The sequence below is a fragment of the Eriocheir sinensis genome, chromosome 1 (assembly GCF_024679095.1).
Source record: "Eriocheir sinensis breed Jianghai 21 chromosome 1, ASM2467909v1, whole genome shotgun sequence".
NCBI lineage: Eukaryota > Metazoa > Arthropoda > Malacostraca > Decapoda > Varunidae > Eriocheir > Eriocheir sinensis.
The window spans coordinates 6714502-6738111 of NC_066509.1; the positions used below are offsets into that span (position 1 = coordinate 6714502).

At 41.0% G+C, this 23610-nt stretch overlaps 3 protein-coding genes across 7 annotated transcripts in view; 2 read left to right on the forward strand and 1 right to left on the reverse strand.

Moving 5' to 3' along the window:
- The window catches only part of LOC126985602 (uncharacterized), a 65616-nt gene extending 60077 nt beyond the window's left edge, over positions 1–5539 (forward strand). For all 4 annotated transcript variants that reach the window (XM_050840982.1, XM_050840835.1, XM_050840889.1 and 1 more), the window contains one exon: positions 219–5539. In XM_050840982.1, coding sequence (XP_050696939.1) covers positions 219–317 — 99 coding nt within the window. In that variant the 3' untranslated portion in view covers positions 318–5539. The remainder of the gene's footprint in view (positions 1–218) is intronic.
- Positions 5540–6811: 1272 nt separating this feature from the next.
- On the forward strand, positions 6812–17275 carry LOC126985759 (tRNA pseudouridine synthase Pus10-like). Of its 2 annotated transcripts, XM_050841131.1 has the most exons (11): positions 6812–6970; positions 7961–8438; positions 10897–11106; positions 12062–12199; positions 12507–12670; positions 12848–13059; positions 13320–13445; positions 14037–14226; positions 14497–14731; positions 15123–15248; positions 17095–17275. In XM_050841131.1, exons 2-11 carry the CDS (start codon positions 8271–8273, stop codon positions 17131–17133), a joined length of 1608 nt encoding a protein of 535 aa, XP_050697088.1. In that variant the 5' UTR covers positions 6812–6970; positions 7961–8270; the 3' UTR covers positions 17134–17275. The 2 variants fall into 2 exon arrangements, with proteins under 2 accessions (XP_050697088.1, XP_050697152.1); XM_050841195.1 differs by lacking the exon at positions 6812–6970 and having other exon boundaries at positions 7898–8438.
- Positions 17276–17316: 41 nt separating this feature from the next.
- Positions 17317–23610, reverse strand: part of LOC126986028 (lanC-like protein 2) — a 38862-nt gene continuing 32568 nt past the window's right edge. Inside the window, exons 6-11 of the mRNA XM_050841741.1 lie at positions 22515–22623; positions 22031–22210; positions 21643–21825; positions 20520–20657; positions 20070–20190; positions 17317–18655 (exon numbers count right to left, since the gene is read on the reverse strand). Of these exons, the coding sequence (XP_050697698.1) occupies positions 18543–18655; positions 20070–20190; positions 20520–20657; positions 21643–21825; positions 22031–22210; positions 22515–22623 (844 nt within the window). The 3' untranslated portion in view covers positions 17317–18542. The remainder of the gene's footprint in view (positions 18656–20069; positions 20191–20519; positions 20658–21642; positions 21826–22030; positions 22211–22514; positions 22624–23610) is intronic.

Sequence of the window (23610 nt, forward strand, 5' to 3'; positions counted from 1 at the left end):
TTCTGTCACTAGTAGTTTCACTGTGGATGAATTTTGATTACCAGCTCAACACAAATACATTGCCACTTAAACAATGTCTTTTCCATCACTAGCACAAGGATCATGCAATCCTCCTACATCTAACTTCTCGAAAATGTCCTTACAATGATAATAACAATGGTAATATCATAATAATATCAATAACAATAATGATGATAATAATGCTGTCCCTCCTCCAGGCGTCCAAGGTTCCCTGCCTGCCGGACATCCACACCGCCGGCCAAAAAGACCCCGAGATCGTTCTGAACCCCGCCACGCTGGAGGGCGGCGTCGACTGAGGCGGCGGCCCCAGCACGGACACGATGAGGGGACAATACAATACTCTTTATAGCTTTTTGTATACCTCTCTTTCATTCGCTTCTCGTGTGAAGGTCAAATCAGATCAGTGGACAGTATTTATGCTGGTTTGAACGATCGAGAGAAGGGACACATTTTATAGAAAAGTACAATCAAACGGTGATACTGTGTGGGCGAGTATTGTATTATAGTGAGACTGACCGATGGCAACGCAAAGCTGGGAGGAGGAGGAACCGCGCTGTCTTCTCAGGATCCGCTGTGTGACGATTCGAACTCTTTGCCAAGTCGACCACTCCCCCTCCCCCTCCCTCCTACTGCAGCTAAATCGTGCACCTCAGAGCCCGGTGACCCCCTTCCCTTCGTGTGGGCAACTCAAAACAGTAACGTGCAAGATGAATAACACAACACAAAATTTCCAAGTGAAAATTAAGGTACACGAGAACATACGAAATGACCAGCTGACCTCCTGTGGTGTTGGCGGACTGGCACCACTGAAAAAAAAAATACCCCCACCGACCACCACCAAGGCCATCACCCACTCATCACTCCAGGGAAATGGCGTCCCAGCAGGCTCTGGGATATGGGCAAGGCAAGATGGCAACTGTGATAACTCTCGCGTATTGCCCTAACCCTTCAGGCCAGTTCGCAGACACCATTCGGCCAGTAACACCACTTGGCTTGAGAACAACTACTCCATACCTGTTTCTCCTTGCAACTTCTCCAAGATAACATCCACTTCATGACCTCGACCGCGGAAGTAACACCCACAGACTCTTTTTGTCCTCCTGCTAACAGATCATCTTCATCCATGGCAGGCAGTGCATTAATGTGAAGCCTCGTAACACCACCAGAGTTTCGTAAATAAAACAAAAACAGACCATAGAGCAAAACACCCCGTCGTTAATGCTGACCAGTGCAACAAGACAACACACGATACGAAGTGAATGTAGGATTAAACCGCAATCATGTACAGTCGTTGAGTGGGGTATGTCACCAAGGTAAGTCAACGTAACTGCTCTAGAGAGTGGCGCGTAGGTTCATAGGCACATAACGTCTGCCGGTGAGCCAACTGCACTGTGCAAGCCAATGGAATCAGTGCCTTTCAGGGGCTAAAAGATCACCCGGCCTCTAAGCACGAACATATACCATGCCTTGAGCCTCGATACAAAACACACTTCCAATTCCTGACTAATAAGAGTGATATTTTAGGTTTCTAGACAAAAAAAGTTAGATACAACTTTGCAAGGCTCCAAATACTGAAAACTAGCATCACGTAATAAGGCTAAACATCATAAAAAGCAAACTATCAATGCTCATTAAGAGTACAGATTAACAGCAGGTATTCAGCATCCACGGGTTCAAGTGAATGAAATTAATGCCTGCAAATTCACAAATACGAAATCAAAAAGTATTGTTATCTATCTATTTCTCTCTATTTCTCTCTATCTACCTATCTGTCTGTAATGAAGTGGATTGTTCTCTTCCATACACTGAATTGGAGATGGTTTTAAATTGTTCCTTTGAAGGGAAATTGTAAGTGAAGATGTGGTGTCAACACGAAGCCAAATTATGAGAGAGAGAGAGAGAGAGAGAGAGAGAGAGAGAGAGAGAGAGAGAGAGAGAGAGAGAGAGAGAGAGAGAGAGAGAGAGAGAGAGAGAGAGATTTTTTATTATTTCGTCGTGCATTTTTTTTTTTCTGTGGGGCTTACCGTATGACATCGTTTTTGTTTAAGTGAAGTAAAACGCTCATTTGGTTTTGTCGAATTAAAAGTCTACTATACTTCGTTGTATGGACCGAAGCGTCGTGTAAGGTTAGTGGTCCCTAGCTTTCCAAACCAAACCAAATCAAGCCAAACCAAACTTAACCAAACCGAACTTAAACCTTGCCTAACCTAACCTAACCTATCCTCACCTCACCTCTCTTTTCCTTTATCTGACCATTTTTATTTGAAGCCAACAGTTTATCTTGCTCCCCTTCCCAACCTGATGCTGTGTACATGATTGAACGTGTGTGTGTGTGTGTGTGTGTGTGTGTGTGTGTGTGTGTGTGTGTGTGTGTGTGTGAATCTCTCTCTCTCTCTCTCTCCCGGTTGACACGAAGGACTCCAACACTAGGTTAATACCCTCTCCCCGACGAGCGATGAGGCTGATGTATGTTTGTGAATATGTATACCGTGCTGTATTTCCCACGTTTTCTCTTTTTATGTATACAATAATATATTAATGTTAGACTGCCCTTGACTTAAAAGCTGTTTCTATAAAGTATTGAAACTTCTTTGTAAGTTCAGGAACTCCTGATTTGGCGGCAAGAAAGATGAAGTATTATCTTGCATGATGAGATGTCAGTTGGATATTCTTGGCATGCATGTTCACCGTCATCTCTAGTGATATTACTGTAAATATGGTTATAATATACTCAGGCGCAACCCCTATATGGAGTGCACATGCATAACTAAATACATGTTTCCTACCATCATGAATCAAGGACGAATCAACTGTAAAAGCAAAAAGGAGCAATAACGACCCTGTTACACTAAGTATTCATCATTCAGTATTTTTTGCAGGTCCGTTTCACGTGTCGTCGAACTTTCAAATCGTTTATCTTAATTCAAAATCTCGAATAACATGTGGTATTATTACTAAGTATTGTCAATGCTGATCCGAGGAGTGATGCTGCCACGGAATTCTTTTTAGCTGTTTCGACCCATAACAGTTTCATTTCCATTCTGTTCTCGCCACTCTCAAGAGAATCCGTCATCTCTCAGTAAACCTCAAACTTTAACGGTCACACATTCAGAGTTGTAATTTGTCATGCTGGGCTAATATTGGTCATTTTAACGTTTCCTTTCACTCTTCTTTATTTTTTTCTTATCTCGCATGGTTACTTGGGCATTCAAAGTTCCCAATGTTTTTTTTATTATTATTAAAACATTTGTGTGCGTTAGTCTCATCTCTTCTAGTGAAAAAAATTACTCCCCTATTTCCTATTTTACCTTTTCTATTATTGCAATCATTCTGATTAGTTTCATAAATTAATATTATCTTTCAATTCTTCAGTAATACCTTTTTTCTCTCCTTCATTTTGACTATCGCACAAAAAATATTCAACAAATGTTTATTTTTCCCTGTTTTTACTTTTATATCTTTCTCCTCATTCTAACACTACGTTGATACTTCCTACTCATTTTCTTTTTGCTGTCACAATCAGCTGTCTCCAGTCTGTGCCTTTCAGTGCCTAGTAAGGCAGTGGTGCAACAAATTCCGCTGCTGCTGCACAGCTGCTCCCTCTCCGTACAGCACAGTGCAAGCCTTGGACATGCCTAATAAAAGCTGAACTGACCTGAGTTAACTGTCTACTCACACTTTCCCTCTCCGGCCCTATCTCTTTACTTTCAGTCCCTCATCCACATACTTTTAGTCTCATTCTGTACTAGTAATTTTCAGTAACACAAATGGAAGCCACTATCACGATCAAAAATTTGAATCATTATATTTCTCATCTTGAATGAAAAATGTATTTTTCACTGAAATGACACACAGCATCATAATTATATGGTAAGAACCAACCACTTTAATTATATTTTGTTACCTGATAATACATGCGCTTCACTGAACTCGTTATTTTGCTCCACAAATGCCAAAACATTCATTCTCTTAACAGGCCTTGCCGAGACTCAGTATTACGTAAAGGTGAGCTGGCCTGACTCACCACTACTGGCAGTTTTCTGCCAACCTTCAGATCGTGAGGGTGGCAGGAGCGGCCAGGAACAGGGACAAAGTATTCCCTTGTCAGTTTATAGGAAAAGAAAAAATCTTTAGTTTTTTTTATCAATCTCCATTTAAAATCCAATCCCTTAGATGATTAATATTCAAAATTAAATTCACGATAACATTTTGTTTCCAAGCAAGCTGTTGATAAGGTTGGCAGCCACTCAGTATTGCAATGTTGTCCTCGTTGGTGGTGGCAGCGTTGCTGTCTGTGGCTGTCACGGACCTTCCACCACAATACTAATTGATAAATCTCGAAATCAAAGGCATGCTCAATATTCATCAAATTTTATTTTGAAGTGCCATTATGAAGTAGTTGTAAGCCAGTTGTCAAAGAGAATGCATTTCTCCATTTCAATGAGCTAAAAAAATCTCCGTATGTTGTGGTTTGCCCCTTCCAATCACGTCTGAATGACACTTTAATCACATCAGCATGAAACGTACGGCTCAGTAATGGAACAGATGTCACTGAACTTTAAAAACCTTTCCTAATAATTATGATCCCCATGATTTGTGATAGATAATATTTCCAAAACATGATGAAGCCACTGAAAATGTATCCTCCTAACCAGGCCTACTCGCCTTCTTCATCATGAGTGCTCACTAGTGAGCAAGTGTGCAGCAGGAAAAAATCTGAATATACATGGATAAATTTTGCTAGAGTTCTTGACAAGGTAAACTCGCAATACCAGAGAAACATTCATGGGAAATATATTGTTTTCCTAGCTGGACATGTCCGGTTACTGTCTAATTATCTGAGCAAAACCACTCATTAACGCGATCTGATTTTTTTTCCATTTCTGTAATATACTTAAATATTATACTATGTAAAATATTTAGGTTTTAAATTACGTAAAATTTTCATGAAGCTCAAGTGAGCTTGATTCGTACGAAACTTCATCCTGTAGCTCATTTATGCTTGTTAAGAATTTCATGGTATGATACTTTGTGGCCCAAATCACACACCAGTTGCAAATAACTGCGAAAGGGTACACCTGGAGGGCGAGCGCTGCCTCCATGACGCAAGGGAAGGCGTGTGACTGAATGATGACGAAGCAGCACCACAGGTGTGTTACTGTGGCATGAGTGACGTGCAGACTGTGATGTGCGTGTGCCCGCCGGAGTAATGCTGGAGGAATACAAGGCACAGCTGCATGCATGTATACTGGCCACAAATTTGGAAGTATTCTTGCAGCCCAACACATCCATCAGTAACACACCCTCCTCTGCCTGATGTTTGGTGCTGCCAAGTCCATGGATATGCCATGCAACTACTTTATGTGGTATTTATACATATGTCTGTTTCCGAAGCTGAAATCTCAATTACACAAGTTTCAGGAAACATTTCCCATACCATCAATAGTGTATCACAATATTTGACTAACAAAAAAATAAATACATAAAAATATGACAAAATAAAGATAATCCATTCAAAGATTGTATTGCTATCCCTTGTAGGAATTTTGAATGTTTTGTTTTGCCTCCGTCTTGCCCTCCACAGCCCTCTTCAAGAAGTCATCCTCATTCATTTGTATCATTTGTTCGAGCCATCTCAGCGTACCACGCTTAACCCAGTCAACTACTCCACAATCCACTCACTTTAATGCTACACCTATACCAACATTCTCATATATATCTTCACTACTTTCTCCATTCACTATTCACACACCACATGTACATCTTACGTAGTTAATTTCCACCGCGTCCAGCCCAACAATTACTGTCTGTCCTTCACTGCTCTCTCCCTCACCGCTCCTTCTATGGAATCGTCGTTAAATATATAAATTCAATCCCTTCCTCCATCTTTTCTTCCCCAAGCCTGATATTACACTTGGTCGTACTCCTGCTCTAACTTTGCATGGCTTTGGAAAACTAATGGTCTGCTCTCTTGCTATTCAAATACTACTGTAATGCCTCAAAATAACGTCAAAATAATAATCATGAGCATAATAAATAAAATCAGTTCATCCGTCGCGCCTGCTGTACCCTTCATTTATGACACGTACAGATATATAAGTGTCCCCTCCAATTTCCAAATCCCTCGCTCTTTCCTTCTCACATACATCTTTTATTGCCCGTTTTGTCAATATAATCTTAACTTCACAAACCTCTTCAGCACAAAAATCAAGTACGCATTCGTGTATAATATTATAAGCATCATATTCTGTAACCAAAATTTCTCACACTCGTTGCCTTCACAATCTCCACTTAACAACCTAGCACGCTCATGACATTCTAAAATCAGTCACGTCCTTTCCAGTCCTCCTCCTCCCTCCTTATCCTTTTATTGAGTTCGGTTGGAATAATCTAAATATGCTCCCCCACCAAAAAATAACGAATTATCACGGGTCCCCTAAGATCGTTATAATGTGAGGGGGGTCCAGGGGGGCGAAGCCCCCTTGGCTAAGAGGGGGATCGAAGGGGGCGAAGCCCCCTTCAGTTAGAGGTTAGGTTATGTAAAGTTGGGTTGGGGTAGTTTAAATATATTCGACATTCGGTGTGGGCCATTGGAATACCCAGCGCGAGACGGAGTGTGTGTGTGTGTGTGTGGGGGGGGGGGAAGCGGTAGTTGTAAAGAAATACCGTGTTTGGTGTATCGAAACTGCGGTCCACTCGAGCAGTACGATTTAGTGTTTGCCAGTCAGTTAAAGATGGCCACGGTGTGTGCTGGTTGTACGGACAACTACTGGGAGTTTATTAAACAATTTTATCTGGACGACAAAGCTGCAGTAAATATCTTTTAAGAAGTCATGGTATCCTTCCTTTAGAAGTACAGTGTCCAGACTGTAAACTTCTCTGTATTTATAGGGAGGAGAGGCAGCAGCAGCAGTAGCGCTACCAAAACCATCAACATCTGGCCAGCAAGGTAATGCCGTTGTTGTGGTTTTAATTTCCTGAACTTGGCGAAAGCAACGATTTTCTCATGTTCTTTATCTTTTTCTGGTGATACATGTAGTGAAGTGAATGTTGGGTGAAACTGTAAATTGACAGTTTGATGATTAATGTACAGGATAATAGGACAGCACAACCTAATAAACCAGTAGCGAGTGAGACTCGAATCAGACTGCAAGATTTCTCGACTGATTCGTTATTTTCGGAGCTTCATAATCATTTTCGGTACGGTTGCTTTCAAGATGAACTTGGCAGGCTAATAAATACTGAATATTATATCCGTGGATGCCCCACATACCTTTTCTTCGAGGACAATAAGGCGTTAGTGAGCTTTTCTACAGACACACGTTGCGATACTTACAAGTCACGTGTCTGAACAGCCATAAAGGTATTTAGCGCAGTCGGCATCACTTCGTCGGTAGCCATATGTTACCGCCTTGCTGGAGGACAGGCTCAGAAGAAACCAGGGTAAGTAAGACAAGGTTGTGCACTTAACTGTAAAGTTGGGGGCACACGCCGCAGCTGCGCGTGGCTGCGATGACCATTTCCGTAGCACTGGACATTTAAGCCCGTATAGTGGGTAAGAACTATATAAGAACCCATTTTCTCGGGACACAAGGCCAGTGTAACATTCGAGTTACCACAGTTTACTTTCCCCAGGTATTCCATAAGGGAGGATGAACAGCTGGGTGAGCTGCACGCCGATTTCTCGGGCCGGGATTCGAACCCGGATCCGCGGATTCGTAGTTAGTCATCACTGCACCACGGAGGCGCCTGATCACCTCCCCCTTACACACACCAGTGACACCACACTCGTTCACAGACATTCTACAGGTGTTCTTGATTCTCACCAAAATCTGTAAAATCCCAGAAAAGTCTTTAGAAGCGGGATCCACACACGCCCTGCTGCACTCGTGTTGCCAGATACAAGCTCTGGGTGCTTTGCTTTGTTTTTTTCTTACAGGAGCAGCCGATTCAAAGGCCTAGCAAAAAAAATGAGCCACCTGCAACACCAAGATCAAGATATGCCTAAGAAGGTGAAACTGAAAAGGGGATAACAGTTTGAGGCTCGCCATTCCCAGACCGAGACCAGGCGGCGGGTTTGTTTACCTCTGGCCAGCTGAGGAGCGCCTGCCCGCCACGTGCTGGGGTGTGTAGTGTGTGCTGCCTCCACGCCGTGCCGCTGATACCAGAACACCAAACCAAGGAGTTCTTTTCGCCGTCACCTACAAGGATTAGTGTTATATTCTAGAGGCCAATTGGTGAGGTTCAGGATGGCGATGGGCGGCGCCGCGCTCGCCCTGCTGGAGGCTGCCGGGTGCTGCCGCCGCTGCCTGCTGGTCTTCATGGGGGACCGCACGGACGCCCTGTACGAGGACATTCCCAAGGTCAACGAGGCCATTGAGGCGTGCGTCAAGAAACTGGACGGGCACAGTGATGAGGTACGTCGTAAGATCTGTGAAGTGGTGGGCATACGCTATAGCTTTTTTTTTTTTTTTTTTTTTTTTAGGTGTTGCCTGTAGTGCCGGTAGGCTGTCTTGAGTCTCTTGGACCACCCCAGCCCATTGGTGGCGCTGGAGAATTTTATTTATAGTGGCGGCTGTGGTGTACTACACTTGGCCCATGTTGACCCCCGGTGCTCCATTGGAATGAAGTCACTGAAGTTAAGGATTCTGAGGATCTGGGCAGCAAATGGGTAATCCTTTGCCACTCAACAATGGTTTGAAAAAATCAGCATGTTTCAGTGGGACTTGAACCTAGATCCACAGGCTCACCACACCTGCTCACTGATCACTTGGCCGCCACCGCAGTGCTCATCTCTGTCACGTTGGCCTTTTGAGCCTGTGGTGGGAGAGAATTTTTAACCCGACACAGTCAATGTAACATCCAAGTAATCATAATTTACCTTCCCCGTTTTCTGCACGTAGGATGAGTTGGGGATGATCTGTACGATTTTTTTTCAAAAATTTGTAATTTTTTTTATCTAAACTGGAAAACTTATTTATACATGACAAAACATAATCTTTTGACTTCAATGTGTATAAGGCACAAATCTGGGAACTTTTTACAAGCAGGTGTTGGGTTGTAAAATTCCTTGGAATTTTGAACTGGGAAGCTTTCCATGGGAATTTTCTGGAATTTTTGGGAACTGAGAATTGAGAAAAATTTACTTTTGCCTCAGGTGCTACCTTATTGGGCTTTTTTTTTTTTTTTTTTAAGCTGAGATTATTGTTGCCTCTTTGGCCTTCATTTTTATGAAGCTGAGACTGTTAAATAAAGTCAGGGTTCATGGAATAGGAGGGAAGGTTTATGATTGGATCAGGGCATGGATTAGTGACAGGCAACAGAGGGTTACCATTAACAGTAAAAAATCTGAATGGGGTAATGTTACCAGTGAGGTTCCTCAAGGTTCAGTTTTAGGTCTGCTATTATTCATTACCTACATCAATGACATAGACAATGGGATAACTAGTGACATAGGTAAATTTGCGGATGACACCAAAATAGGACGCACTATTAAGACAGGGGAGGATGATAGAGCACTGCTGGAGGATCTCAACAAACTGTCGGCATAGTCAGAGAAATGGCAGATGAATTTTAACATCAAGTGTAGCGCACTAAGTGTAGGAACACGCAACCCATTACATGGGTATAGTTTAGACTCCACAGCAATAGGCAGAGCAGAGTGTGAAAGGGATTTGGGAGTGTTAGTGAACTCTGACCTAAAACTAAGGAAGCAATGTATTAGTGCAAGGAATAGGGCTAACAGGGTATTAGGCTTTATTAACAGGACGGTAACCAACAAAAGTGCAGAGGTCATCCTCAGACTCTGTTTAGTGTTAGTTAGACCACACTTAGATTATGCTGTCCAGTTTTGGTGCCCACACTACAGAATGGACATCAACTTGCTAGAATCAGTTCAGAGGAGGATGACCAAGATGATTCAGGGGCTGAGGAACCTCCCATATCAAGATAGGCTGAAACATCTCAACTTACATTTACTAGAAAGATGAAGAGTGTGGGGAGATTTGATAGAAGTATTCAAATTGGTCCAGGGTTACAACAAAGGCGATATAAGTAAATTACTGAGAATTATCCAGCAGGATAGAACACACAGTAATGGATTTAAATTAGAAAAGTATAGATTTAGGAGAGAAATAGGCAGGCATTGGTTTAGTAACAGGGTGGTAGGGGAATGGAATAGACTCAGCAATCACATAGTGAGTGCAGGGACGATAGCTTGTTTTAAGAGTAGACTTGATAGCTATATGGACGAGGATGACAGGTGGTCGTGGGAGGGTTTCTGGAGCTGCCCTGTGTAGGCCATTTGGCCTCTTCCAGTAGTCTCCTTATGTTGTTCTATGTCCCTTAGCCCAGTGGTGGCACAGGCAGGATTGTTTAAGTTACACCTATTAAGGCTCATGCCACCCCCATTACTAATGACTAATGAGAGACACAAACAACAACAAAAGTTTTGTCAGTTTTAACCCAGAAGAAGTTCCGCCTATCATGTATTTGAAAATCATGTGTCTGAACTCTTGACTCCGAAAATTCATATATGCTTCCTTACTAAAGAGACTTTCTATACGACAAAGTGAGGTAACTGTGCTAACGGTATGTGCTTTATGGAACTGGTATTGCCACCAAACGCCTCTGTATCTATAATTGATTGTCTTTGTCATTGCTGTCTGCATCTTTTTTATGCTGATAACTATTTCTTATGTGTAGGCTATCATATGTTACCATGCAGTCAGACACTCCGTATGGCAGCAGGTTGCCAGAGCACGATATTGAACACCTAAGACTCGTACACTGCAACTATAGTTCAGATACTGCTTTAGTCATACAGGAAATTTTTGAAGATACTTAGTTTTCTAATGATCGTATCATCTGTTACAGGTACAGGACTCAATACAACATTCCAAAATCTCAGAAACTGTAGCAGTCCAAGAATGTTTAGACGACACTGGAAAGACTGTGTCAGATGAAGAACCCGTCAGGATGGAGACTCATGATTCCAGAAATTGTTCAAAGAAGCCGAAATTTGAAGCTTGTGTTGCCTGCATTGGTGTTCTTCAGTGGGGCTGCTCTAAGGAGGCCATAAAAAGGGTGAGGAATATTTTTTTTTTTTAATTTGTTTCAGAGGATGTAATATTTTTTTTTAATCCTCATTGGAGTTTTAGGTATGTGAACACTTTGGGGTATTTGCCATTATGATATATTTTGGAAATGATATGGTGATTCAGTTTTGTTTTAGCTTCTGTGGTGCTCTTGAGTTTCTCACTTAACCCGTGTATTGGGTGATGGGAATTCCTGCTCAGATCCAGGTCTCTGAGTGCTGGGAATTCCCACTCTTTGCTCTCCTGCCAGATTTGTATTTCCATTGCATAAATATTGTGTCCAGTGCTTGATGACATTTCGCATCACTTCCACCAGATTCCTATCAGAAGTTCACAACTCACCACATTTATGAAATTACAGTAAAGGTTCAGTTATCTGCATCAGCATTATCTTAAACTTAACATTATTCACATGGTGACTCGAATCTCCAAACCTATCAGCGTACTCTCACAAAATGTGATTAGTTCAGGGAAATTATCTGCACAGAGACTGAGACATGCAAAAGCATCACAATACAGTAATCCCTCCTGTATCAAAACTGCTATTATCTGAATCATTCTCTGCTAAGTTAAACTGTTGATTCACGTATTTTGAGACACCCATGCTGAGGCTGACTTGCATGTCTGCCGCTTGGTGACACGCACGGTGCTTGTTTAAATTGCGTGGGCTCAGTCTGGGCAAGTATCACTAAGTTCAGTACCAGTGATACCAGCTATGAAAACAGCAGTACCAATAGTACTGGTATGGTAGGCTGTACTCATCCCTTATGTACCTGAACAAGATGCCTTGGAGGTGTCTGCCCCTGAGTTCCACTCTCTATGGCCTGGGCAAGCACTATGGTACCATTACTGAGATGTTTAGTGCTGATACCTTTTCCAAACTGTAAAACTGATTGCTGCTGCCAAGTGAATATTACATATGGCATTTTTTGTCTTCTTTGCAGCTGAGTGATGCCATTAAGGATGGTGGCCATGATGCTGATGGGTTCAGCCTCTCTCTCTCCCTCCCCGTCTCCGTCAGTCTTCGGGTTCACCGCCTCTGGTCACTCCTCCTCAAAGCCTGTCCACAATTTCCAGTCCAAGTAATTTTTTGTTGAGTGGTATCTGACTGACATGTAAAAGTTATTTTGATTTTGATCAAAGATTCATTGTTATTACCTAAATAATTAGTATTAATTTTAGCAAAATACTTTATAAAACCCATGATGTCCATTTAATTATTATTGATACAGATTCAAGAAATTTTTTATCTAAGTAATCAGTTGCATATAAAGTAATGCCTGGTTCAGTTTTATTACAATTTTTTCTGTATGCTAATCATTTCTTTTTTATACCGTTTTAAAATGGCTAATCAAAGAGTTTTGTTAACACGTATCTTTATTCTTTCAGGGCCGAGAAGATCACATCGGCACGCTGAAAGATATTTGGAAAAATGTTATTGGTCCACAGGTGGAATCTGCTACAGGGAAAACATTCATTCATGGCATCTATCATGATTTTGTCCTGAATGTTGTTTGCTCATATGTCAATGACCTCGAAGACTGCAAGATAATGTGAATATTGTTTGATTACTGTTTTTTTTAGTTAGGCCATGTAAAACAGTTAATATATGCAAACTTTATCAATGGAATTTTGCAATCATATGTCTGTGTAAGATAATGTGGGGAAAACATTATATATGGTTTTGGATCAGGAATATGACTGATGGCGACAAAATAATTAATTTGCAGGGATGAACTGTGCCGTACAATGTTTGCTACACGCCAGAAACAGCACAAGAAGCACGCCAATAATGTGTACTCCAAACAAGCTATTGATACTGCTTTCAAGAAACTGAGTGATTCAGACTTGCTGAAGGTGTGCCCTGAGCCCCCCAGCACACCCAGTGAGGTGATCACCTTTGCCACCATTCAGTGCCAGCAGGCTCCCATGTACATGGCTGGTATGTGCACACCATTCACCAGTGGTCCTATTCACTTTGTGCTTATAGTTATTTCTTTCTTCCATTATTGGTTCCTTCAGTTGATTCAGTAATCCATTGGGAAAATTATTATTACTATTTTTCATAGGTGATTTTGAGAAGAGTCTTCCAATTACTCTGTTGTCCTATTTACATGATACTTCCTTTTCAGAAATGAGCTAAATAGACTGTCTGATGCCAATACATAAATTAATCAATATGTATGCCTTGTTCTTCCTCAGGTAGATATAATAAGTACAGCAGAGACTTGCCACAGACACCTTGGTTTGTGGAAGGGGAGCGCAAGATGGGGTCCAGTGTGCAGGAACTTATCTGTGATATACTCAACCAAACTGTTCATGCTGAAGGTAAGCTGATATTATTACGTTATTGATAAGGTAGACCTAACAGATAGATATGTACTGTAGCATCATAAATCAATGAAGAGGACATATTATCTATAGTGGCAAGTTTGTTGGTTTATAATAATTATCCTATCACTTATTATCACTACCATCATTGTCAGACAGTTGCAGGTGACTTTAGATTGATAGAAATAAAGTAAAATAAGTCATGACATGTAGTTGAGGTTAATTATAAGCATTGTGGAATTTATTTGGTATGTGGCTAGTTAATAATGGAAAATATAGAGAAGCAGGTTGGGTGGGAATGGCAAACAACAATGATAAATGTGATCAAGTTTATTGAACTCACCAGAATGGAAATATATATGAGCGAAGGTTTACATTTTGTAGTAATATCCATGACTGGCAATCACAACCTCCCTAAGATGGTACTCCTCTTGGATCAACAGCAACTCTATTGACATCACAGGCCACTGATAACTTGCTCACATTCAGTTTAGTATCATTATGTATTTGGCTTCATAGATGTCAGTCAGTTTGCCGGGTAGAAAATCAAGCTAGAAAATGTCATAATAACATATCTTTACTTTTCAGATATGAAGTTCTCTTCATCAGGAAGAGAAGATGTTGATGTGAGATGTTTGGGAAATGGCCGACCCTTTGTGGTGGAGTTTATCAACCCTCAGCGGACAAAGCTGAGCAAGGAAGAGCTTGCTTCCCTGCAACTTGCTATTAATAATGCAACCAAGCTAATCAGAGTGAGGGACATGCAGATTGTTGAAAAGTATGACCAACTGAAAGGTTTTGTAGTTTCTTCTAAACAGAATATCTTTTCAGAGTTGCTCTTCTTTTTTTAATTTGTCATTACATGCACTTATGTATGTGTTCAGCAGATCCTCATTTATCTCACACACACACACACAGTTTCAGTAAGTGTTATTTACTTTTACATTCTTTCATAGCCTCACACCAGCTCTTAATAAGAATTTTCATTGCTAGATTGCAGGCATTCCATTAGTGTGTATGTATTTCATTATTTTGTTTTTTCCTACAGAAAGGACCTAAAGAATCTCAAAGAAGGTGAAGAGGAGAAAACAAAGGCTTACTGTGCCCTTTGTATTGCTTCCAAGGGCTATGATTGCTCTGCCCTGGAGGCCTTGTCCACGATGCCACAGGTGGTAATCCAACAGAAGACTCCCCTGCGTGTTCTGCACCGCCGGCCCCTTGCCACGCGCCCCAGGACCATCCTCAGCATCAGGGCTCAGCCAGTGGACCAACACTTTTTCAAGGTAGTTAGATATACCACTTGGCTTCAAGAAGAGTTTTTGTGTGCATTTCAAACAGCATTTAACTGTACCTAATTTACTTAATGTGTTTGTAGATTATGAATCTTTTATATCATTGATTTTGTTGCACACTCATTTATATTTTTTCAGTAATGTAACTAGTTATTAGTACCTATAGGTGATAATGTATGTTTGAAAATTAATTGGTTATGATGGTAAATTATTCTTGTAGTGTTTCCAGTGGTGAGAGATTCTTTTATGGCCTTATTTCCATTTGTAGTTTCTGTCTTAGACATTAAAGCTTTAGTTGTGTAAAACATTACCAGTGAAACCTATTTTTATTTGGTGAAAAAACTCAACAACAGGATAATGTGATGAAACATTTGTTTTTCAGCTTCACCTCACAACTCAAGCTGGGACTTACATAAAGGAATTTGTGCACGGTGACCTGGGCCGCACTGTCCCAAACCTTGGTGAAATCTTAGGTTGTAAAGTGGACATAATTGCATTGGATGTTGAGGTGAGAAAAAAGTAGTTTTTGCTTATTTAATTAGGAAAATTGATAGGTATACTTTTTGTTTTTGATTAATATAATTTAATGGGGAAAAGAAAGTGACACTAGATACAGGTATCACTGCTGGTACCCGTGAAGAGGAATGCCGAGACAACAGAGTATGAAACATTTTGAATTTGTAAATGAATGTGGGAGCAACAGTAGAAGTGACCAGTATAGGAGTATAGGTTAATGTAGAGCAGCCTATTCCACAAGGGAAGGTGGAGCAGTGGCTGGAGGGATTTAACCCATTGGAGGTTCTGTGTCCTTGTCTGCATCTAGCAGTCATTCCAACCCCTAATCTAAGTTGGATGGGTTGGGGCCTGCAGTCCCTCCCTGTAAATCATTCAAATCCCAGAGATAGCAAAATAAGAAGTAAAGGTCAAAGTTTGGTTCATGCCATGAATAGACCGGGAGCCAGGGAGAGTCAACCTTGCTGGAAAGGTAACAAATTCTAACCCACATAGCAGTGGTCCTTGTGTCAGCCTGTGCATGAAAATTGAAGTCTGCCGGGCCTGCAGTGGTGGACAAGGTCATGAGGTCGTGTCAAAGTTGTAGCCCCATAGCATTTATTAAGACCCTGACTTTGGTCCTGATCTGAACATCATGGTAGAGACGGCAGGATGGTCGCAAATGACTCCAATGGACAAACTTATATTCCAACAACAGTTGGCTAATGTTAACTGTTTGGTCTGTAAAATTGGTCACAGTTATCTAATTGCCATAAAAAGATGTCATTTGCACCATATTTCTGAACTATGACCATTTTTACAGATCAAACTGTTAACATTAGCCAGATTTTGTCGGAATGTAAGGTGTTTGTCTTGTCCATTGGAGTCATTTGCAACCATATTGCCATCTCTACCGTGATGTTCTGATCAGGATCAAAGTCAGGGTCTTAATAAATGCTATGGGGCTACAACTTTGACATGACCTCATGACCTTATCCACCACTGCAGGCCCGGCAGACTTCAATTTTCATGCATGGGCAGACACAAGGACCATTGCTATTTGGGTTAGAATTTGTTACCTTTACAGCTTGGTTGACCCCCCCCCCCCCCCCCCCTGGTTCTGCTAGGGGGCCTGACAGTGCAGAGTCCTCCCTCAGTTCATCCACAGTAGGTAAGTCTGCTGTCTATGATGGGTGCAGAGAAAAGCCTTTGGAACCCCTGCATCCCCAAGAGGGGAACACCCTCAGCCCCTCTTTTATTTTGTGGGCAACTGGCAGATAGGGGAAGGGTTAGTGAAGGGACTGGTGGATAAGGGAAGGGTTGGTGAAGGGAGTTGCTGAAGGGACTGGTGGATAAAGGAAGGGTTGGTGAGGGGACTGGTGGATAGGGGAAGAGGAATCCTTGATAGGTACACAAAACCCAAGAGAATTAATTCCTCACCATCGTATGAAAGGTTCTGCATGGGTATAACAGCAAACGGACTGGGTTGAGTGGTGCTCCGAGATGATTTGTATGTGTGATGAGAATGAATGAGGACACCTTTGTGAAGAGAGTGTACAAAGGCTGGGTAATGGGAGAGGGTGTTTGAGGGAAACCGCCAGGGAAGTGGATCATGAGAGTGGACGAGTATTGGAGAGTTGGTAGGTGAGGGGTCGAGCGCACTGAGAGGGAGTGCAGGAACAGGGAAAGTTAAGAGAAGCTTCAACCATGGCCACTCATTTAAGGGAAGTTCCTGTGAAGATAAAGTTAAATATAGATAGATAAAGAACCCAATGGTAAACTTGCATCTGCAACACTATAGTATATTAACAAGTATGTACATTAAATATCCTTATTGCAATAATGTGGTTTGTTCCTTGCAGAATGTTGCCTTGGATTGGCCTCCAAAATGTGGTGACTGACCCTAAGTCACCTTATGTACTAGTGGTGAATAAATGGTGAGTTTTGAGGTTGTCAAGTGTGATTAATGCCTTTTAAAAGTTAATTTTTACACTTTATAGGAGAAAAGCCAAAGTTTTAAATAAATGAACATGTACAAATAAATGCCTGCTTTTCATATTCCAAAGGGTAGTTAGAAAGATATGTTGTGCACTTTATTGTTATATTCTTTTATGTACAGGCCTATAATACCTTTGGATCATCTTGAGGGACGCTGGTGGTCATATCCAGCATGTTCTTGTGTTGACAGACTTTTATCAATTTCTCAACACCCTGTCTTCTCAATGAAACTTCTCCTTGAGGTGGTGGCAACAGCATAAACGTCTCCAGCTTTTCCTGTTCCGGCACTCCTCTTAGCACATTTAATCCCGCACTTGCCAACGCTCCAGTAATTGTCCACTATTGCTCCATTTCACTGGTGGCCTCCCCCCAACACCCTCTCCTTCAGTCCTGTCCTAATACCCTTCTTCACAAACTCACACTCCTCTCTCATTCTCATCACCTGTTCAAGCCATCTCAAGAGTTCATGTTTTACCTATTCAACCACTCTACAATCCACTCCCTTTGATGTTACATCCATGACACCTAATACACATCTCTATTTTCTCCATACCATCTCGAAACCCCTTACTTACACCCCCTTACATCTTCCCTGCACCCTCTTACCCCTTCCTACACCCCCTTACACTTCTTTACACCCTCCCTACGCTCCTCACATCCTTTCTACACCCCTTACATCCTCCCAACATGAATTAATATAATCCCCGCTGTGCATCTAATTTAGCCTAGTTATTCTTGTATCTCTCCAAGTGGTTCACACCTGGCATGTCAGCAAATTATGTAGTGGTTCACATACTAGTGGAATGTCATTCTCAAGAAAGCATTTGATTAATTTCATCACAGCACTCTGGAATTCCTGTGACTGAAATCACCATTAATCCTACAAGGATTGATACTGGAGATTTACAATGGCCATTCACTCAAAGAAACAATTGCCTCATCTTGGTAAGGTTGCCAAATAAAGGCGCTGAGATACTCGAGGCCACATTCTCACCACCACTGCCAAGGTGTCAGAATTCTGTGTTTGGATCTCTGTGGGTGGAAAGGCAAAAATAGAAAAATCCAAACATTTGAAGAAAAGGAAGACTGAAAAGTACTCCTCTAGCAGGTCTGAAACTCTTACCATTGAACATTCCCTCTTAAATGATATACAAACATAAAAAACACTAAATTTAACAAAAAAGAGACTATAAATAATGTGTATTACATGGGAAAATATTAGAATAGTGAGACGCACCTCACGCACAGAATCGTGCGACTGTCAGCCAGTGACGAGGGTGAGGACTCCAACTTCGTCAGTCAAACCGCAATATCAGCAAAGAGGTGAGATGAGATTACAGCAGAGATACTGCTTCATGGGAGAACAGTAACACTGAGAACAGTTGCAGTGAGGAGGATTTGTTGCTGGCAAAAAGTCTAGCTGTTCTGTAGTAGTGAGGAAAGCTTTGTCACACAATGGTTTGGGTTTGCCGTCATCAGTAGGTGCAAAGATTCCAGGCAGGCACATAGAGCTGCCACATAGGCATCCACTGAGGCAGTGTACAGGGGAATGGGTCAACAAAATACTCATGAAGCACTTCACTTTTTCCCTGGTATCTGCATGTTCATTACTTGCGGATCTGCACATTTGTGAAATTTCCCCCAATTGTCCCAATAGAGAAAGTTGGAAGCTCTTCTGCCGTGGCCATCCCCTGGTGGGAGCTCCTAGGAGCAGGCGTCGATGAAATGATGATGATGATGATGATTTTCCTGCTCACAGTGAGGTGTGTAGGGGCCTATCAGAACCAGAATTTGAATTTTCTCTTAACTTCAAGGGGCAGAAGGGTGAGAACTATTTTTCAATGCCAATTTGCAAAGAGAATTTGACATTGATTACTACAGCAATGTAATATAATATTAAAGACAAGTTCATATAATTCTGTGCATATAGTTATTCATACAGGAAAATCAAATCCAGCAAGTATTCAGTATTATGTATATAGTATTGCTGATATGTTTGCATATCATTCATGTTATGAATACTGGTAGCAAGTATTGCTACATTTATATCACTGAAGTTACTGGGGGCATTACATTAAAAATGATCATCAGGTTATGATTATTTGATTTCATTAAAGCTCTCTACTTTTCCATGAAATAACAACTGAGGAAAGTATACTTGTGCCTATACTATACTCTCTAACACTATTTGTTTGGCATGCAGAACATATCTGAAACTGTAAGTTAAATGTTTTGAGAGTTTAAATAGTCATGTTCATCTAAATTAATAACTAGAGGAGGTTAGAGTTAAATGTTATGAGAGTTTAAATAGTCATATGTTCATCTAAATTAATAACTAGAGGTTAGAGTTAAATGTTATGAGAGTTTAAATAGTCATATGTTCATCTAAATTAATAACTAGAGGAGGTTAGTGTTTTGTTATTAGATAATACTTTGCCCCCCACATCACCATTATACTATTTTTTTTTGGGGGGGGGTAAATACTTTCGCAAATCTGTACTTAAAAGTATACATCTAAGTAAAATCTTTCACATTACACTTATCAGGTCAAACTACATGGGACTACCTATTTTGAATGAAAGAACATAGGAATATTTTCATTCCACTTTAAATATCAGGATTATATCTTAGAAAGCATTACAATTTCTCATACTGCACTTAAAAACTGGAATAATAGCAATCCATGGGTTTAACAATATCTTACCAAGCGAGATACAGAAAAATGGCAAAGGATAAACGACACAAATGTAGATTTTTTTTTATCTACCTCACTCCAAGACAAATGCAGGAAAGCGTGCATTCTCTGGGTCCTCCAGATCAACGAGATAGTACAGTGTACCTGCTAGTCCTTCATACAAGGAAAGGGGGCGGTCAGCAGTGCGGCAACCGTGGGTTCCATAATCCTGACACCAAAGGCCAAACTGGGCAGCCTGGTAAAGGTACTTGGGCTCATGGGTTATCTGTGGAGGGAACAACTGAAAGATTACCTGCAACCAGTTTTCTTTTATGAATATATTTCTCTGTCTTTTAATATATATATATATATATATATATATATATATATATATATATATATATATATATATATATATATATATATATATATATATATATATATATATATATATATATATATATATATATATAATTATGGACTTATTTCAGTGGATTGAGACACAGGTTTCCATTGATTTTATTATCATGAACTATTATTATGCTCTTCCTTGTCAGCAAATTCAGTACTCACAGAAAGCCAACTAACACTTCACAACATTAGGGTAATAGTCACCTGGTACAAGTAAAGCAGTGCATATCCATTCCCAGCAGTGCCATGACAGAGGCCATAGCCCTTCCTGAGAATCCCTCTCTCCCACACACACTCACCACTCCTCTTGGCCTCTTCCAGGTAGCTCTCATTACCAAAGACCTGAGGAAAGACAGTTCCATTTACTTTATCTTTACTAAGTTTTGCTAATGCACTAATATTCTGTTGTTGGAAAGCCTCTCTGCTTTTCTTTACTAATTCAGATACTGTATTTACCGAGTTTGTTATTCGACACATCACTACTCAAACACTTTCATTGGAATGCAACCTTGTCTAACAGCAGGGGTTGCCTGTACTCTAGGATCATATTATCCTATGTATTAACCATTTCTAATATACCATTCATGCACCATACACACCCTCCTCTCTCAACTTGTTCACACCCCTCACCATTTACATATTCCCCTATTGCATCTTCTCAAACATGCACACCTTATTTCTGCTCCATTTTTTTTTTCTTAATTACATTTCCACCTATTGCCCCAGTGGTTTTCTTGGTGGAGCCTGATGGTCAGCCCCGGCCTGTTGTGGCGCCATCTTACTTGGCTCATGCTGCCCCGCGGAGCTCATCAATGACCCTCTCTTTTCAAAGAGAGAATCTAGAGTCCAGATTGATAGGAGGTCTACCGGACAACATGTGGGTAGTCTTATTAGGCCACTCAGCGGTAACTGAAAAATCCCAGCTTGTGGCACTGGGCAGGGCATGAACCCGCATCGTCCTGCATTCATGTTAACCACTCGGCCACTGCCTTCCCATAATAAATATCTTACTTCTGTCTTCACCCTGCTGCCCATACATATGTTCTCTACTTCCACCCATACCTTCCTATGCAGCTTACAACTCTGCCTATTACTCTATTCCCTTTGCCCACCACAGACATTATCTGCTTCTACCCCATCTAATTCAAATACATGCACTGCTTTATGCTACCTACCTGCTTTCCCCTCCAATTTCTTTTAGCCAACACACAAAGCATGTATTTACACACTAGCTATCCTACAAACCCTATGTCTATTCATACCTTCACCTTAACCTTCCTTCTATCCTGCCATAAAGATCTTGAACAGTCCCATGTTGAATAAGTACCTGATACGCCTTCCCAAAGAGGTATACTGCCCCAGGTGCGCCATGACACCATTGCACCAGACGGTCCCGGTCACTGCCCAGGGAGGATGGAAAGTTACCAGAGCGGAAAAACAAGGAAGCAAGGTAGTCAATGGTCGGCCTCACTACCTCATCCAGCTCCTCTTTAGTCAAATGCTTCCTTGCCTGGAATAGGAGTAAAGATAATAAGAATACACAGAATGCACATTCACAACAAAATATGCACACACAAACACACACAGTTGCAAAAATGCACTTAATAACTTCTTTCTCTTACTAAGCCAACAAGTACAGTAAACAACCATTCACAAAAAAAATTCTTTGGTTGCTTCATCTCCCTGTTTCTGCCTCTCCTCCTATTATTCCTTACTTGCATCAACATGAAGAGTATTCCTGCAGTGCCATGAGCAGCACCAAGATAGTCTTTATCATGCCACTGGTAGAGGAGGGGAACACTGCTTTTCCTTTGCCGAGCCAGTGAGCGGCCAGAATCCAGAATGGCAGTCACAACACCCCGCACCAGTGAGTCGTCCACAGCCGAAGGACTGACCTAGGAGAGAAATAAGCTGAAATGTGGAGAACGAGGCCTCATGGACAAAAGATTAAATTTTTAATTGTGTGTAGCCAGACACACATACACAGCTGTACTGGCCTGACAGGCAAGGAGACTTGCAGCCCCACAGCATCATTAGAGTCCTGTAATGTCCACAGCCCATCCCTGTCACAGGAGACCATGGAGCTCACCTCACCCCACAACTACCATTTCAGCACACACAAAATGATAACTTAATAAAATACACCTTTGCTCCCATTAACATGAGCTTATTGTAAGGGAGGGGGTGAGGACAACTCACCTCACGCTGCACCAAGAGGAGGGAGTACAGGTAGCCAGCGCGGCCATAAAGCATCTCATCCGGGAGACCACTGGCTGGATTAAGGATTTCCTCCTTCATCCTCTTGATTCTATACACCAAAAAAGTTATGAGGAGAACATGTAACAAACACCACATATTCCAGACCCATCTTATAATCTACAACTCAGAAAAAAAGGGACACACTAGGAAGACAAATGCAGCACACTAGTGGCTCATAACACAATTTGGGAATCACAATACAAAGTGTTTCAGTACACTGGTATTGGTAGTAATATCTTTTATCTAGATAATTAAATGCAAAATATGAAGGTGTCCATCTGAATGACCATTTCATTATGATTTCCTGATTCAGAAATATCATGGCATAATGAGTGTCAACTTTCCTTACCTGACAGTGGTGCACTGGTGCCACCCCCCTCCCTCCCTTTCTGTTCTGCTGATATCATTGGTTACTCAGGAAGCAACATATTGAAAAAGATTTTCGTTGTCCCTTCTTATATTGCTTTATATAAAATTTTAAATGACCATTGTATTCAGTACTTAACTATTTTTGTTTATTAAAATTGTAGCTCTACAGAGCAAATTACATATCTATATAATAACAATAATAATAATAGCAATTATAATAATTATCATCATTATGTATTTTTAAAGCACACTACTTTTCTCTGCGGAAGGCAGTGCCAGAGGATGTTTAATAATTTTAATCAGCGACCATAATTATAAATTAACAAAACATCTGCCTGAGACACTATTAATAATGTGAAATGCAAACTTGACTTTACCTGACTGTATTCATCATTGGTACCTGCCTATTATTGATAGTGACAACTGTTTATTGTGCATATCATATATTATTCATAAAATTGGACATGCTATGTGACAGCAGATTGCCAGAGCATGATCATGCAGATTTCAGACTCATGTGCTGCGACTATAATTAGAATGAACTATTTTTTCCAACATAAAATTTATTACGTGTGAAAGGAATGAAAGAAAAATTATGTTGGATTGTCCTTCAGCACCAATTAGGCTTTTCCCTAATGAATTAAGCTTTTTTGACTATACAGTTCTG